At 47.7% G+C, this 17,376-nt stretch overlaps 1 protein-coding gene across 4 annotated transcripts in view; it reads right to left on the bottom strand.

Moving 5' to 3' along the window:
• Positions 1-6,472: 6,472 nt before the first annotated feature.
• Positions 6,473-17,376, bottom strand: part of hipk3b (homeodomain interacting protein kinase 3b) — a 32,457-nt gene continuing 21,553 nt past the window's right edge. For 2 of the 4 annotated variants that reach the window (XM_056608592.1, XM_056608590.1), the window contains 13 exons: positions 16,344-16,463; positions 15,797-15,883; positions 15,284-15,468; positions 14,954-15,110; positions 13,882-14,005; positions 13,641-13,762; positions 13,334-13,458; positions 12,780-12,947; positions 12,186-12,500; positions 11,835-11,981; positions 9,668-9,927; positions 7,709-7,848; positions 6,473-7,065 (listed from right to left, as the gene is read on the bottom strand). In XM_056608592.1, coding sequence (XP_056464567.1) covers positions 6,565-7,065; positions 7,709-7,848; positions 9,668-9,927; positions 11,835-11,981; positions 12,186-12,500; positions 12,780-12,947; positions 13,334-13,458; positions 13,641-13,762; positions 13,882-14,005; positions 14,954-15,110; positions 15,284-15,468; positions 15,797-15,883; positions 16,344-16,463 — 2,451 coding nt within the window. In that variant the 3' untranslated portion in view covers positions 6,473-6,564. Of the gene's footprint in view, positions 7,066-7,708; positions 7,849-9,667; positions 9,928-11,834; positions 11,982-12,185; positions 12,501-12,779; positions 12,948-13,333; positions 13,462-13,640; positions 13,763-13,881; positions 14,006-14,953; positions 15,111-15,283; positions 15,469-15,796; positions 15,884-16,343; positions 16,464-17,376 lie in introns of all 4 variants that reach the window. The other 2 variants (XM_056608589.1, XM_056608591.1) reach the window with 2 other exon arrangements.

Here is a 17,376-nt window from a genome sequence, read left to right as displayed (position 1 = left end):
ATATTAGTTATGAAACATAGACATGAAACATATGGACGATATGGACATGTTTTTATGTGTTTACAATGCTTACTCATGGGCTATTGTGGTTGTGGTGGTATTGCAATGGTGTAGTTTATAGCCTCATTGTTCAGAACTATATAGCTAAATGTTTGCTTATATGCAATAGCCGACAATGCTTTGATATGTCTTTAAAATAGTGATTTGGACCTGACCAACTGTCTTCATCAGCTCTCAAGTAGGGTACCTGCCCAAATGGAAAGGGGACAAAGTACAGTAGTACATGGCCAGTTAGTCATCACTGCTGGAGGGGGTGCAGCTATCATGTGGTCAGAAACACACACACACACACACACACACACACACACACACACACACACACACACACACACACACACACACAATAACAACATAGGCTAAAGGCTAGGTTGGCTCAAGAGAATGACCCAATTGTAACATCTTAGATTGCGTAAATACCTATCAGTATGTGTTGTAAAGCCAACAGCAGTGACAGGTGCAAACAATGCTGTGCAGTGGGTAAAACATAAAAAATAATCAAAAAGGAAGAAGAGACAACGAACACACAAATGAACAAAACCCCCCCATTGGTTCAGGTAGAAAAAGCCGGGGATTTGACTTCGTTATATCACATCATGCACACGGACAAAGAGGACCTGCGCAGTCTCCCCCTCCTAATCCCCACACGACCCATGTTCATCGCTTTACGAGATGCGGTCAGCACTAGAGATGAGCACTTGCATAGGGTTAGCCCTATTCCTGCAATCCGGTTTGACATAACAATGTGGCGTGTTGCATTCAAGAGACCCATTCTATATAAACGACAATCAAACGCAGAATGACACAACACGCTGTGCATGTAGCGGACCATAGATAGTTAACTTTGTCTTGAGAACCAAGCAACCTCGGGCAAGCGTTCCCCGTCGCATCGCATAGGAAGCATGTGACACACCAACGGTAAGGCATATGGTGCATAGGTGAAACAGAACATAGCCTATAAGGTTGGATAGCATGGACAAATTGTAACTGCAACACATAGAGGGATGGCAAATTAAGATACGCATGACTTCAGTGTATCGTTGCAGCCCATTCGGGCATGATGGTTATAAAAGGTATCCATTATGCTTACCCTCATTTGTCAAGACGCATTGTACTAGAAAAAAAAATATTCCGATAAACAGCATACAATTTGCAAACATGCCAACTGCTCCCGGTCGCCACTTGGTCTTCAGACAACACACCTCAGGATCATCAGCAGCATCATCAGCACCATCTGTCCTTAGCAGTGAGCGCCCATCCGCACGGTCTAATCTGCCGGGATGACCTGTGCATGTGTACGCACTCCTCAAACCGAGAGCCATCCGTGTATCCATTGGATAAGTTGTGCAAGTTTTGATCGTGGAGAATACATCCGATCAGTCCTGGCAAAGGCGGGAAGCAGAGCGGTGGCGTGTCATGGCTGTCCAAGGCTACTCGCAGAGCGACATGGTTGGAAATTAAGAAATGTGCCCTATCGCTCTAGTGAGTTCGGTCCACCCATCTCTACGTGGCGCAGGGCTGCATGCACTACAGCTGAGTGGATGAGTTTAGCAAGCTTTTGTTTTTCGGTTCTGCAGAAAAAAAAAGTCAGTCACTAGCTAGATTACAATATTCAAGCAGTCCGGTCAGTCACCCCATACTCTGAAGCGCGGGCCAGCGTGCAAACACTTTAAACGCGCTTCGTAAGCTATTGAACTGTCAGTCTTGTTCAAGTGATCGGTTCATTATTTATGAGAAAACCGTGGAACGAAGCTTTGTGGACCCTGGCGACCTCTGGTGGCTTAATATTAACATCGACTGTAAATGACTGCGCTCCGCAGAATGTCACTGAATGGCACGCCACAAGATGTCGCTCAAAGCTCTAAATATGTGTCGAATATGTGCGGCAGTGACATGTGCTATCATTACCAATTTCACGAGATCTGATAGTTTAGGCAATAGGCCTATATAGGGAAAATGTACTCCACATTTAAAGATGTTTACTGAAAATGTACTTCAAAAGGGTCTTTGTAGTAACTTACCAATAATTAAAATTTTAAAAAGACAAATTGAAAAATTGACTGCAGCAATAGATTTTTTTTAATTCAAAGTGAATCTTAACAATAATACACCATAAAGTCTTATTTTGACACTCACCAAGAGTAACCTGGAAAACCCGCTTAATGTGACAAAGTAGAGAAGGCTTGGTCACACCTAAATCACTGAGAACTAGAGGAAACACTATCGCAAACGGTAAATAGACATCACATCCAGAGTTAGTTTTCCCAGTCCTCATAATGTAAATATTGCACAGTGCAATTGCTACATGGCAAACTATTGTAGCACAAAATGAAAAAAAAGCTCAATGAATTTAGAAAGGAAAACAAGCCACAGAAATCGACAAGAATTTAAAGAGTAACAGTTCAGATTTCACAATCGAGCCTAATTGATGAGCAAGCCAAACAGATAGATTCCATAACTTGCAGTGTGAATTAACTTTGAAATTGATACAATGACCAGGAACATTTCAGAATAGTAAAACACAGTAGCATGTTGGACGAATACAAACCCTGAATTGTCACGAAAGTATAATACCGCAGCAGAGGATGTATAGTAAAAGTCATTACTTTTGTGTCGTTTTGAAAAACCACTGTGTTTTACCAGCTGTCGATATTGTCGGAAACAAATGAACAGTTTTAAGATTTCTCTCGTCTTGCATCCATCTTTTTGACCTCTGTAGGTGTGGGAGTTTGTGCAGGCAAATTGCTGGTGAACACCTTTGCAGGAATCATACATTTTTACATTACACATGCTTATTTGTGGAAAACTACGTCAAGCACTGCAAAGTTCATGCCCTGTTATATGCTTACTTTCCAAATGAAAAAATGTATGACATAATGAAAGCATATAGGCAAAAAAGCTACCTAAACACGCGTTTCAATCACATACGACTGATTCTGGATTGAAGTCACTATACCCTCATTGAGAGCCATATCCTTCCATAATGCATGTTCAACATCCACCAAGTCCACTGGGGGTCAGAATTTAACCATGCCATCTCTGATGCAGACCAGCTTCCAATTGGTTACACCGTTTGTGATATTTGCATGGGACTGATTTTAGCTGCTGACCTGTTGTAATTGAGGAACCATTTGGTGTATGTGCCATGGTAGCAAAATGTAAGACTGGTCGATTTGAAGAGATTGGGATGACCCAAGTAAAACAAATCCAGGCCAAAGTCCTACTTAAGCCAGGCCAGAAATATATTCTGCCAGACTTCTCAGCAGTCGGGTGAAGAAACTTGGGTTAACATGCAAGTGAATGAAATACATGGAACTATCTAAGAACACTTGGTGGTGCAATGACCAGACAATGTTAAATATTGCGTTTACCTATTTAAATATTTTTTAACGGTGTGACTATCAAAGTGTCCACATCTAAAGTGAGTGCGTGAGTGTGCAGTTGTGTGTCGTCAAGAAAGGTTTGGTTGAAACCAGCGAGCGCAGTTCCTTCTTTGTCGATATAAGGAGAAATTATACCACCGTAGCTTCTTGGGAAGTCATTAACGTGTTTATTGACTAACCCTCGTTTGAGGACGCGTTTACAGGACTTAACGTGACTCTCCGTAACAGATTGGATTTGAAACTGTTGTGGCCGTGGCAATTCAAATGGATCTCTCTCTTCCTGGATCTCAAGGCACCAGCGCAGTGCTGCTCACACTGTCTTCAAATTAATATGTAACAAAGAACGGCAGCCACAGTTTCAGGTTGGACGACACCCATTTTGACATGACACACTTGTAAAGGGGAGAGCGATTCGAACAGAGGGCCATTACAAAAACGTGGAACGGATACCGTCTTCAGATATAACATTGACCAGACGAAAGGGAAGCAATAAATATTGGTTCAGATTTTGCGCAAAAAAATTAAATCAAAAAAAGAAATTTTTGGAACAAATATCTTGGGTAAATGTGTTTTTTGGATGCATAGTCTAATCCTCTATACCAGGTGGTGTGTTTGTCATCTTTTTAACACAGGCACACACACCCCAATCACCCGACAGCACTTCCCCTCCTACACTAACTATAAATACCCAGGTGAGAGTTAAAACAATCCTGCAAGCTACAGCTTTAAATGTCTACAAAACAGCAATATGAAAACGTACAAAAAATTAAGTTACATCAATACATCATTCTTATGCAGTGATGAGCCTGAAAAGGTTAATAGGGATAAAATACTGATGCAAAAAAAAACAGCCTAACCCCCCCCCCCCCCAACCCCAAGGCCCCCTAAACCCCCAAAACAACAAATGCAACGCATGTCTACCATCAGCAGTACAGTAGTTACTACAATGACACTCCAAACAGGGAAGCAAAAACAAAACAAACACTCAAATTAAAACCACTTCTAGTTCAGATAATTAGGGACCTATATGAAAACAGGAACGCTAGATTTACACTCAGATATCACCTAATTTCACAGCTATTGAAGTGGCGATCATCATGTAGCAGCTTATCTATGATACATTCAAGAAAGAAAAAACACAAAACGCAAAATGAGACGACTTATTAATTGCCCAAAAGCGAGGCAAAACCTCAGCCATTTTTAAATACCTTTTTTTTGTGTGCGTCATATACAACCCCATTTTCTACGACTACAGTATATTCGAGCTCTATGCAAACAGAATAGCTACCTTGCTCAGAAAAAACCCCAATTACAGTCTTTGGTGCGGCATAAGCAATTTCATAACAGAAAAGATGAAAATGTACTAGTAAAATAAACCGAAAACGCACACATTTTTTTAATATATATTATATATATTATATAATTTAATATATAATATATATATATATATATTCTCCCTGACGGAATGTATAAAATACGCAGTCAACACACCAAAAAGCCTCAAAACACAAACGGTACAATGTAAAAGGGTCAAATTTAACTTTGTCACACATGCATAAATGAGAATTGCACACAATTAACTCACACCTTATTAAGCGTCTGCACTAAGTAACCTAGCGCTATAATATATGTCCATATATATATCTATATCTATATATATGTGTTTATATCAAATACTGCATGGTTTGCACGGGCGTACAACATTTCATACTGAATTAATTTAGCATTTTCGCCCTCACCTAACCAAAGCCATGCCCACACACATCTAGAAAACTAAGTGAAAAAACAAAACAAAACAAATTACAGAGACACAAACAAAACAAAAAGACCTATGATTAATAAGATTGTATTGCAGTTTCAAACAGTACAAATACTGTTAGTAGTAGTAGTAGTAGTAGTAGTAAGAGTTTCACTAAATAGAAAGTGATTATCAAATATTATGCCATAACTCAATACTTGCACATTATACACCAATTCATTCGGGGAGAGAAAATGAAAAACAAACCTTGAAATCATAACGGCAGGCATTCGCAACAGCAAAGCATGCTGTTCTATAGAGAACAGAAAGTTAACGCACGACACACTGAAGTACACATTGAACCCCAAAATTATAATAAAGCACGGCTTTCCGCGATACATCACATCCATGCATGCTATGCATGGACATATACACATATGTGCATATATATATACTCACACATAGGATGCATCGACTGATTGGAATTTCAAGTGCTGCAGTCCAGTACATTAATATCCATGTATATAGTCATATATAAGTAGTAACATTAACAACCTCAAATATGTAAGGCACTATGGCGGGGAGGGACATTTATACGATGCAGCGGGTCTTGTGACACAAACATTAAGAGCAACGTCTACATATCTTTCCTTTTACATTTTTCTGCTCATGCAAGACCACATGCAGTGTGGGGGACAAACTTATCTAAAATCAGTTACTTGACTCGACATTGCAAACACCAAAAGACACCGAAAAGTACAAATACTTGAAACGCATTACAACACACACACACGCGCGCACAACCACACACACACACACACTCACACACACACAAACGCACTGTGGACGACATGTGCATCTGTCAACCGAGAGCTGGAGACTGGGATGGCTTTACAAAGATGAATGTGTCTTGCACATGTAAGAAGGCAATATATAAAAATAGCTGGGATCAAGGGGTGCAAAGTTTTACTATTCAACACCACCCCAATTATTTACCTGTTTTGAGGAGTATTCATAGAAGATCCAATGCAAAGGTATATCAAATGTGCAAAACACATTGAGTGTGAGTTTCTTACCTACGTATTTGTTCAGTCATTCATTCAGTCAGTCACTCATACACCAATTCCTTTTACTTTCTTATTCTATTCCCCCCGCACTTCCCCAACCTACGCCCCCAAATGACCAGAACCCTCTCTTTTAAAGCTTCAAAGTTCAAATACACCCAAGTATACATGATTCAAAAAATAACTTGCTGTCTCTGTGGTTGTGCCAACACCGCCCTGGGCACCAGCGCCGTGTTGTGTGTGTTCCTGGAGAGCACCGACCCCGCCCACTCGGCCCCCGGGCGGAGGTGTTGCGCGGGGGGGGCGGGCGGCCGGCTTACCCTCAGATGTAGGGGTACTGGTTGATTTTGGTGGGGCTGAGGGGGAAACCGGCGTAGGCGGGCGAGGCGATGTAGGAGTGCGGCGGGAAGAGGGGCTTGAAGGGGCCGGGGTGGTGCAGGGTGGGCGAGGGCAGCAGGCGGGGGTTGATGCCCATGGTGACCTGGTGCACCAGCCCCCCCGGGTGTGCGATGCTGTAGGTGGGCTGCAGCACCGGGCGGGGCCCGCCCCCGGGCGAGGCCAGGAGGTGGGCCACGGGCGCGGCCGTGACCAGCGACGGGCCAGACGGCGGGTAGGAGAGCAGGGTGGGCTGGGGGTGGGGGTGGCCCCCCATGTGGGGGTGGGGGTGGGGGTGGGGGTGGGAGTGGGGGCCGGTGTTGTGGTTTGGGCTGCTGTGGGAGAGGGTGAAGGCGTGGCCATGCATGGTAGGGGGGATGTAGGCCTGCGGCCGGCGGCGGGAATAGTTTCCGTTCCATTCCTGGTGGCAGGGTCCGTAATGCTGCACCTGGGGACCAGGGAGGAGAGGGGTTAGGGGCTGGCATGGGGCCAGGGGCCAAGAGCGTTGTTATTAGGGCTGCAAGAGATAAATCAACTCATGGAGTTATCTTCACTGCTTCTGAATCCACTCACAACTCGTTTTCTAGGTTGCCTTTGCGTGTTAACATTATTGGGTCAATCAATATCAATTCTTTCAAATACTAAAAAGGTTACAGTATTAACTCTTTACTCTGCTTTTATGCCATAATCAGCCAAAGCGCCTTTTCTCAGCGCAGAGCGGACTGCTTGAATAGGGGCGCTGCTGAAGTAGCACCCCTATGGGCCGAATCAGCGTCACCATCGGACGGTGAACCGAAGTCTCAAGAGATTGAATCGTGGGATTCCGAAAGATGCCCACTCCTGGGCGTTACGAAGGAGCAGACGTGCCCTCCACGCTCTCACACTCCTACTATGTGTCCATTTAGAACAAGGATGGGGCTGTTGCTCATAGCCTCATCTCTATGGAAACCTTATACAACTCTCCATGCTCCACCAAACCCTGCTGCTTTGCAAACCACATTCACGACGAAACCTGTGCGACGTGGAGAGTCCCGAGTTGGTATGTGTGTCGCCACTCGCTGGTGCGTGTGCATGTATGCGTGTACACTGACCTGCCCAAAGCCCATGGCTGGCTGTTGCTGGGGCTGGAATGCGGGAGGCATCTTTTGGGGCCTGTTGAGGAGGGGCACGGAGTGGTGGGGGTGTCGGCCAGTAAAGCCCCGCCCTCTGGACTGACACGATGGGTCCAAGACTACCAGAGTGACGTTGAAGGAAACAGAAAGACAGGCAGTGTGATCCTTGATGCGCGGGATAGGTTGGAGCAGGTGCATCTCTTATTTAGAGCAGAGGGAGAAGACAATGAACAGCTGGGGCCTTCGACTGTATCCCAATTGCAGATTAGCATTATATGTGTCAGATGTGTATCGATTTTCTCTTTATTTCAGACTGGTTGAAGTCCTTCAGTCCTCAGCATGTATATCTCTGCGCTAAACGTTGTTTGATCAAATACGGCGTGTTAAACACACTGGCATCTGCCCTGTGAACATGATCTACTGGTTTATAAATAGACATGTAGGCCCATTGGGGGGTGAGCCGGAGGCGAGGCCATTTTCAAAGGGTTCATAGTGGGGTGAGACCATTGGCTATAAATACCAACATCAGAACCAGAATAGAACAGCAGTGGCCTTTCATTCGTTGAGATGGCTTAAAAGCTGGTAAGATAAAGCGGATGGGCTGTGGATATGAAAGGTGAGACCGAATAGTGGGATTCTCTGTGATCGTTTACAGCTAACTGCATAGTGAGATTTTTCCGTGATAATTTTTCGGCTATCAGCTTCAAAGAATCAAAAGGAACCTCTGAGAAACAAAAAGCCTAGAGTTCCGGCTGGCCGCAGCTGTTAAAGGTATAAAGCATATTGCATGCATAAACCCTGATTAAAAAATGACTAAGAGTGAAGTACATTAAGCGCATTTAAATTGATCTCCACCTCTCCACCTGTGCAAAGTGGTGTGTTTGTGGCTAAACACTAGTAACAGGGTTTTTATGCATGCCCTATGTAGCGTTAAAAAGATTCACATCCACACAGATCCAGAGGCGTGAGGAGGAACGGTGGGGCAGTCGATAGCAAACAAAAAGATCCACTCCAAACGTCATTCAAGTGGATAGGTGAGGGCAGGTTGCTCATAGTCACCTGTGGGAACCAGGGAACCTTACTAGGGTCACGTAATCCCAGACTATGAGACCTGTGGAGCAGACGGCAGGGCTGGTGACCGTGTGTCTCTGGCGGGATCACATGACTTCCTCAGTGCACTTAAGGCGTTGACGAGCACTGCAACCCCCCCCCCCCCCCCCTCCCTCCCCCCTTCCCCAAGCATTACTTCCCACCCTATGCCGAACTGGATCAAATATATGGGTAGCTGATTGCACGGGAGTATTGCACGATACTTCCTGCAGTCACATTTTAATTGCTGAATTTGTATACAGTATACGTACATATGTATTTTTGTTGGTGCACCTTGTGTACCCAGTGTGTACCTAGGAAGCCTAGTATTTACCAGTGTGCACCAGTATGAACCTAGTTTGTAGAGTCTGCCAAATGTATACCCAGTGTGCTCCCAGTGTTCCCTGTATGGACCTAGTTGGCCGAGTGTGTACCCAGTTTGCCCAGTATGAACCTAGTTTGCCCAGCGTGCCAAGTGTGTACCCAGTGTGCCCCCAGTGTTCCCAGTATGAACCTAGTGTACCCAGTATGTACCAAGTGTGTACCCAGTGTGCCCAGTATGAACCTAGTTTGCCTACTGTGTACCAAGTGTGCCCAGTATAAAACCAGTATGCCAAGTGTGTACCCAGTGTGCCAACTGTGTACCCAGTGTGCCCAGTAAGAACCTAGTGTACCCAGTATGTACCAAGTGTGTGCCCAGTATGAACCTAGTGTACCCAGTATGTACCAAGTGTGTACCCAGTGTGCCCAGTATGAACCTAGTGTACCCAGTATGACCAGTATGAACCCAGTGTACCCAGTATGTACCAGGTGTGTACCCAGTGCGCCCAGTATGAATCCAGTGTGTACCTGTGTGGCTGGGGTCGGCCATGCCGGGGTTGTTGTTGTTGTTGTGCAGCACCATCGGGGGCACCACCATGGTGCGCACGGTGGGCTTCCCCGGCTCCGTCTCCGGAGCGACACACGCGACGCGGGGCTGGCAGTTCTGGTTGCTGCCGGCGATGTACGGCGGCCTCTCTTGGAACGGGCTGCTGCTGTGGGCGGAGCAGTCGGAGGCCGGCGATCCATCCACCGTGTCACAGCCACTCTCCGGTTCGTCATCTGACATACTGCAAGAGAAACACCACGACACCATGATCAGACACACTGCAAGAGAACCACCAGGACACCATGATCATACACACTGCAAGAGAACCACCACAATGATCAGAGACACTGCAAGAGAACCACCACGACACCATGATCAGACACACTGCAAGAGAACCACCACGATGATCAGACACACTGCAAGAGAACCACCACGACACCATGATCAGACACACTGCAAGAGAACCACCACGATGATCAGACACACTGCAAGAGAACCACCAGGACACCATGATCATACACACTGCAAGAGAACCACCCCGACACCATGATCAGACACACTGCAAGAGAACCACCACGACACCATGATCAGACACACTGCAAGAGAACCACCACGATGATCAGACACACTGCAAGAGAACCACCACGACACCATGATCAGACACACTGCAAGAGAACCACCACGAGACCATGATCAGACACACTGCAAGAGAACCACCACGATGATCAGACACACTGCAAGAGAAAACACCACGACACCATGATCAGACACACTGCAAGAGAAACACCACGAGACCATGATCAGACACACTGCAAGAGAACCACCACCATGATCAGACACACTGCAAGAGAACCACCACGATGATCAGACACACTGCAAGACAACCACCACGACACCATGATCAGACACACTGCAAGAGAACCACCACCATGATCAGACACACTGCAAGAGAACCACCACGATGATCAGACACACTGCAAGAGAACCACCACAACACCATGATCAGACACACTGCAAGAGAACCACCACCATGATCAGACACATTGCAAGAGAACCACCACGATGATCAGACACACTGCAAGAGAACCACCACGAGACCATGATCAGACACACTACTTATTAATACTATTTATGGATTTTCTTTCGCATTCCACCTTCCCGAAAGCAACAGCATGATCTCAGACGTTGTTTGGTGTGTTTTGTAGCCTTGGAACTAGACTAATCTCCCAGGCTCATGTTTCTTTTGATCTACAGAGAAGTCTAGTCTTGTCCCGCACAAAGTTTTTTAAATCCGAAATAGGCCGACCAATCACAACCGTTTAGCTAACGTGAGGCGGGATAAATATGAGGACGGTGCAGGTGCACCCTAGAGGCAATTCAACCACAGAGATGGTTGCCGCTGATGTAGAACGGTTTGTTGGTTCCGGTAAAGGGATAGTAGTAAGCGAACTGGACGGTATGTTGTCATTCAATGAAGAACAGACGACAGGCACTTAAAGCTATTGTTGAGATGAGAGATGCAATGTTATTGTCGCGGCACCACCCGTCTCTTTGCTATGATTGGTTGTAGGCTTATCTAATTGCGCCCAGAGGCATTTTGGTCTGCGGCCGTCGGTGACGCCATTGGGCATCTAAAATGAGAGGTTCCAGACTAATTGCAGTGTGCATTTCGTCTGACGATGCCAGGCTATTTGTTTGGTAGCGCTGCTGTGAAATACAATGGACTTTTGATGCAAAATGCACAGCGAACAAATAGCAGTTTATCTGCTCATTCAAATATGCTCAATCTTTTAAGCTTTAGATTTGAGAATCCCTACACAGGCAACCTCTTTGGTAGCCCACTCGGCTGCCACCGCAATGCTTTTATTTTATATTTGAAAGGTGTGGGTGTTGACAGGAGCCAAAAGTGGCTGACTTACCGCAGCATTTGCACAGCGATGTCGAAGTTGTGATGAACACTTTCATCATAAAAAAAATTATTAAACCATTTTTCACATTTGAAAGATTTTTCCTTATTGAAGTCATCGCTGACGTTGAACGTTCGCCGCCGCCCTAGCCCTAGTGTGCGTGTATGCGTGCGGTGGACAAAAGGTGGATGGGGCGTCACCACGAGGACGGGGACCGGGGGGGGGGCGTACGAAGGAGCACCTGTTGGAGTGTTTGCGCGGCGAGGCACTGGACTGGGCCGATGAGGAGGAGCTGGTGCTGAGCGTGCTGTCTGGACTGCTGAGGGAACACACCCGCTCCATGCTCACGGTGCTCTCGCACGCCTCGCACGCCGCCCCGCCTTTACACCTGAGCCACACGCACGAAGGACAGACACAGAGACAACCCCCCCCCGGCCCCCCATCAGCCACTGGAGGTCCACGGTCTAAACGAGCCACCTTTAATTGTGTGTGTGTGGGTTTGTGTCATCTGTGCGTCGTCTGTTCGTGTGCGTGTCCGTGTGTGTGTGTGTGTGTGTGTGTGTGTGTGAGGAGGAGCCGGGAGGGAACTCACTCTCCGTGCGCGTGCGGCTGTGCGCCCTCCTCTTCGTCACTGCTGATGGTGATGACGCTGGCGGGGCTGGCCAGGTCGGAGACCCCCATGGCCTGACGCTGCCCCTGGGACGACGGCTCCCCACACGCGGCCTCCTGCCTGCAGCAGCCCTCCTCCACCTCCTCTTCGCGGCCCGCCTCGGGCGCGGCGGCGGCAGCGGCGGTCCGCGCCTCCCCGGGGCATCGGACCTCGTCTACATTCTTGGCTGTGTCGGCCATCTTTGGGGACTGGCATGCTGAGTTTTGGATGTCTATGTGGTGGGAGAAGTTTGTACCCCTGTAGGATAACACAGAGCAGAGGGGTTTGTGAGTCATGTGTGTTAGTCATGTGTGTTAGTCATGTGTGTTAGTGTGTGTGTGTGTTAGTCATGTGTGTTAGTGTGTTAGTGTGTTAGTGTGTTAGTGTTAGTGTTAGTGTGTGTGTGTGTGTGTGTGTGTGTGTGTGTGTGTGTGTGTGTGTGTGTGTGTGTGTGTGTGTGTGTGTGTGTGTGTGTGTGTGTGTGTGTGCACGCGTATGAATGCATGCGTGTATGCCTTCTAGAACCTTTCACCATACCTGTTGACACAGGGCTTGTTCCTCTTGTTGGCAGCAGGCTGTGGCCATACCACATGGGCAATGCCTATGCTGATTGGCTGCTGGGCAGACAGGGTCATTTGGTTGGACAGGAGGCTCTGAGGGTGGGCAATCATGGTGCTGTAATGGTTGCCATGGGAACGCACTTTCCTGCAACGAGGAGACGGTGTGAATTGAGCAGGTGAATTAGAGCCATTAGCAATACGATGGTGTGAACGCGTTAGGCCGGAAGGGCAAGTATGACTCATCCATCATTAATATTCAGCACACTGTATCGGGTTCAGCCATTCCCAGTGGAGTGCTTAGCAACTCCAACGAAAAAACAACAATGCAAACTACAGAGACAAACAGAGACTCAAATGTCCCCGCTAATAACCATGATGCAGATCGGCGATTGACGTGGCCCTGACAACGGTACACAAAAGATTGAACTGCGTCTAGGACACGCACTGAATAATGAATCGAACACGGTCGATATGCAAGGGCAACAGATGCCACGCTGTCACGCTGTTGCCACGGCGACGGCGAAGCCTCACCCCCACTCTGCCAGCCTCTGCGGGCCCGCCACAGTGTCAGACGCCAGTGATGTTGGTGGAGGGGCCACCGAGGTCATATGGTTCCAGGCGGGGACCAGGATCTGCTGAGCGCGGTTGGACCAGGTCTGCTGTGTTGTGGAGGAGGAGGAGGAGGAAGAGTGCAAGCACAGAGACACTGTGACTTCATATTCGACTCATATCTCGGCCGAAGTTAGACCGAAAATTGCATGTCACTCTGCGAGATGTACGCAGAACTGCAAATTCTATGAAATGTAGTCGCAGTGATAATAGCTACCGTCCTGCTTACCTGGGTCATGACTCCGGGTCGTATCTGGAGGGGTTGGATGGGGGGTGCCTGAGTGACCAGAGGGACAGCAGTGTCCATTCTAACAGAGTAGCCTGACGGCTTGGCTCCATTGGTGGGGATTCCTGGGGACACGGGGGGGGGGGGCATGAGACCTCACAACATACAAAATACATCTGGTAATGACCCAACATGGAGCAGGCGAGGCGTGAGAGTACACACGGGGAAAGCAAGGCATGTTTACCTTGGATGGTCGGGGGGCACAGAATGAGTGCCTGCTGAAATGAATCGCTGCAGCCAAACTGCACACTTCCTGACTGCATCGGTATCCCAGGATGCATCACCGAGGGGGCTGATGGGGCTAACCCCTGCAAGAGAGAGACCCATGGTTCAAGTCAGAAGAGAAGAGCGTGGAGGGGGGTATACCTTCAGATAGCCAGCAGAGGGCGTCCTTTTGGGTGAAAAACCCTGCTTCCTAACAAAGCCCAGAGCCACACAAAGAACAGAGAAGCATGTGCCTTTCCCAGCGGATCATGGTTAACTGGTCCCACTGCTTACGTGTGTGGTTGTAATCACATTTACTGAATAAAGGGCAGCCAGATATATATGGTTAGAGCCTGCTCCGCACCCCGTCATACTCCCCGCACTCTCACGATAGGAAGTAGAACAAAGCATTCATTCAGAGCCCTAAGACTGACAGAGACAGTTCGACTTCCTCTAAGAGCAGGCCAGCTGTAAATCTTAGCCTTGTGACTGTGAATTTGGTGATGAGTTTCATCAAAAAGACAGTCAATATACTAGTGTAACACACAGAAGTATATTCAGTGTGTACAACACACCCTCTGGAATATGAAACCCTTCCTTACACTTGCTCTCAGTACATTAATGAGGTCATTCAATTAAATTACATAACAATGGAAAAAATATATATAACGTTGAGGATGTAGCTGCTTCAGGATGACATCAGATACCCATTCCTTCCCTCGGCAACAAGATCGATTTGCATGGTTACCATGACCTCACCACCGTGACGTTGCCCGGTTGCCACGACAGCACGTCTACCAGCATACACAGAAAAACCGGCAAGGTAATTGCCTTTGTCTGAATGAGGAAGAAATCGGATAAACTGCATATTGCATTTCCTGGCCCTGCCGTCAAGAGAGCAAATCCTTTTCCACGGGGTGAACGAACATCAACGTTTCTGTCTTGCAGAAGGCACACAAGAGATCCTTTTGGATACTGCGGGAATGATTAAAAAGGTGTGTGGCTTCGAGGGTTCAGGCATACAGATAACGTATCCGACCGGAGCCACTTACTTGTGTATGGACAGCGGCCATTTTGCTGAACGGGTGGTTGACTGGGCCGTTGGAGGGGGGCATGGGTCGGACAAACTGACCCTTGTTTCTGTTCATGGCGTCGTACGGTCCGGGCCGTGTCCGGCACACGTCCATGATGTGGAAACATGACTTGACACTAAAGTGGCGCGTGAGAGAGGGAGAGAGAGAAAAGAGTGACAGACAGACAATGAGAGTGACAGAGAGACAGGGGGAGAGATCAGCAGGGAGGTGGGTAAATAAACAGTCAATGACGAGAGGTGGTATAGGTAATGCAGGGCTTGGAAGCGGGGGGGGGGGGTCTGGACTCACTGGTTGCTATGGGGGAAGTCGGGCAGGTGTTGCATGGTGACAAAGGGGTGGTTGAGGGCCTCGGCGGGGGCTATCCTCTTCTCCGCGTCGATCCACAACATCTTCTTCAACAGGCTCACAAACTCCCGGCGGTCAGCCTTCTCGGCTAACAGGTCGCTCCCCTCCAGATTCATCACCAAGTTCACCTGCCGCAAGGATGGTGGTTGAGGAGTCTGTGTTTGCAACGTTCATTTGTAGGCAAGATTCAATTCTGTGATATAAATTGCGGAATACACGCGATACTAATATCAATAGATGTAAGAAAGTGTGCATTTTAAATTGAACCCTGGGAAATGTTTTGCAAGATTTGCAGAAGATCAAAAAGAAATGATGCACTAGGCTGCACTAGGAATTTCAGAACAGTCATAAGATCGGAAAATCGAGTGTGAGGTTTTGAGCTGACCTGCCCCAGTTCTAGATAATTTTAGAAGGTTCCTGTCTGTATGAGTTCGACTTCCTGTGGTGTCAACGTACGTGCACTATGTCATCCAAGCTGCTGAAAATGTACTTCCGGGCTTCCTTCGACTTCATTCCTGTCTCCTTCTCATGCTCATCCGTCGACTGTTGGGAGAAAGAGATAGGAAAAGAAAAAATACAACAAATGGCAACATTTAGTTTGACTCAATGCCCATGTAATTTATGTTCTTCTAATATCAAGCCATTTCCATTTAACAGGCAACACAAATCATTTTGGATAAACAAAAACAGGTTTGGGCATTTGAGCATTTATCCAGCGTACGCTCCTTAAATACCTTTCATGTGCCAGTTCTTTTTGCAACGTTGAAACATGTGCACTCATTCGAAAACTCCCAAAAGGCAGTGACCTACCCTGCTTGTCAGTTGAATGGCGCGTGGATTTCTGATAAGCCCCTTTTCACCTAAATGCTTAAGGAGGTCATAATTCGAAAGGAGGCCATTTTTATCGCTTTTCAATTCTTATCACGGTCCTTAAAACCACTGAAGCAACACCAAAATTGTCCTCTGAACGCATCACGCGCTCGCTGAATCTTGGGACCCCCACCTTTAGTCTCCATGGTGCGTAGGGCGAGTCCGGCTCTCTGCAGAAGAACCTGCCCGTCTTGGTGCCCGCGTTCAGCAGAAGCTCTCCCGGGGACCCTTGTGTCTGAGAGATGTAGCGGATCTAGGAGAAACGGGGGGCACATCTCCGAGTCAGCATGTGAAGGGTTGGAAGAGAAAATACGGTAAAAGGCAATCTATGTAGCGAGGGAGTTATGGTTGCCAATAATTCCTTCTTTTTTTTTTTTCTTCACCCGACAGCCGTCATTGCCTCCGTGTGCCGTACAACATCACAACCCGATCCGGGGGCCCCTGCCTTAATGGAAACTGACAGCAGCCTTATGCAGCGTGGTAATACGCTACAAGGACATCCAGGTTAGAGTGCAAGGCCCTTTACCTTCACATCACTCAGAGGCATCGACAACAAGCCATCAGAGATGCTCTGGGCTAGGGGTGGTCTGCGTGTGGGGATGGGGGGGGGGGGGGGATTGTGTAGCATGCCGCAGAGACCTTGAGGTTAGCACGTTGCAGAGAAATGCCAGGTCACACCCATCCCATGCACTGACGTGATACGTGTGTGCAACTTCAGGGTCAGGCCCCTCCCCCTCCCCCCCCCCCCAACATCACCCCCACCACCGCCTTTAAAATCCGACGGCCAAGTTCCGCCGGTCAGGGCACCCGTCTTGCACGGTCGGGTGCCTGGCTGACGAGGGGCCCGCCGGTGTCCTTCAGAAGCGAGGGTGTTCACACGCCAGCTTCTGACTCAGAGGTCCAATGGGTGGCGCGGCTGACGTCAATTGCACGTAGGTGCGAGGGGAACAGCTCCATTAGATATGAAGTGTTGCTTAGGGGCGAGGCGAGACGGAGACCGGCCAGGGCCAGGTAGAGGGCCGATGACCAGGGAGATTGAGTCAGGCGTAGTAGCAATGTTGTTTGCGTACCGCGGAAACGACTGTGTGTCGAAGCCTCTTGCCACATACGCACCCTCTGTTAAAAACACAAACGTCCATATCTAGGCAAACACAGAGCATTGTATT

This window comes from Gadus chalcogrammus, chromosome 14, assembly GCF_026213295.1.
Source record: "Gadus chalcogrammus isolate NIFS_2021 chromosome 14, NIFS_Gcha_1.0, whole genome shotgun sequence".
NCBI lineage: Eukaryota > Metazoa > Chordata > Actinopteri > Gadiformes > Gadidae > Gadus > Gadus chalcogrammus.
This window is presented reverse-complemented; position numbering and strand designations above follow the sequence as displayed.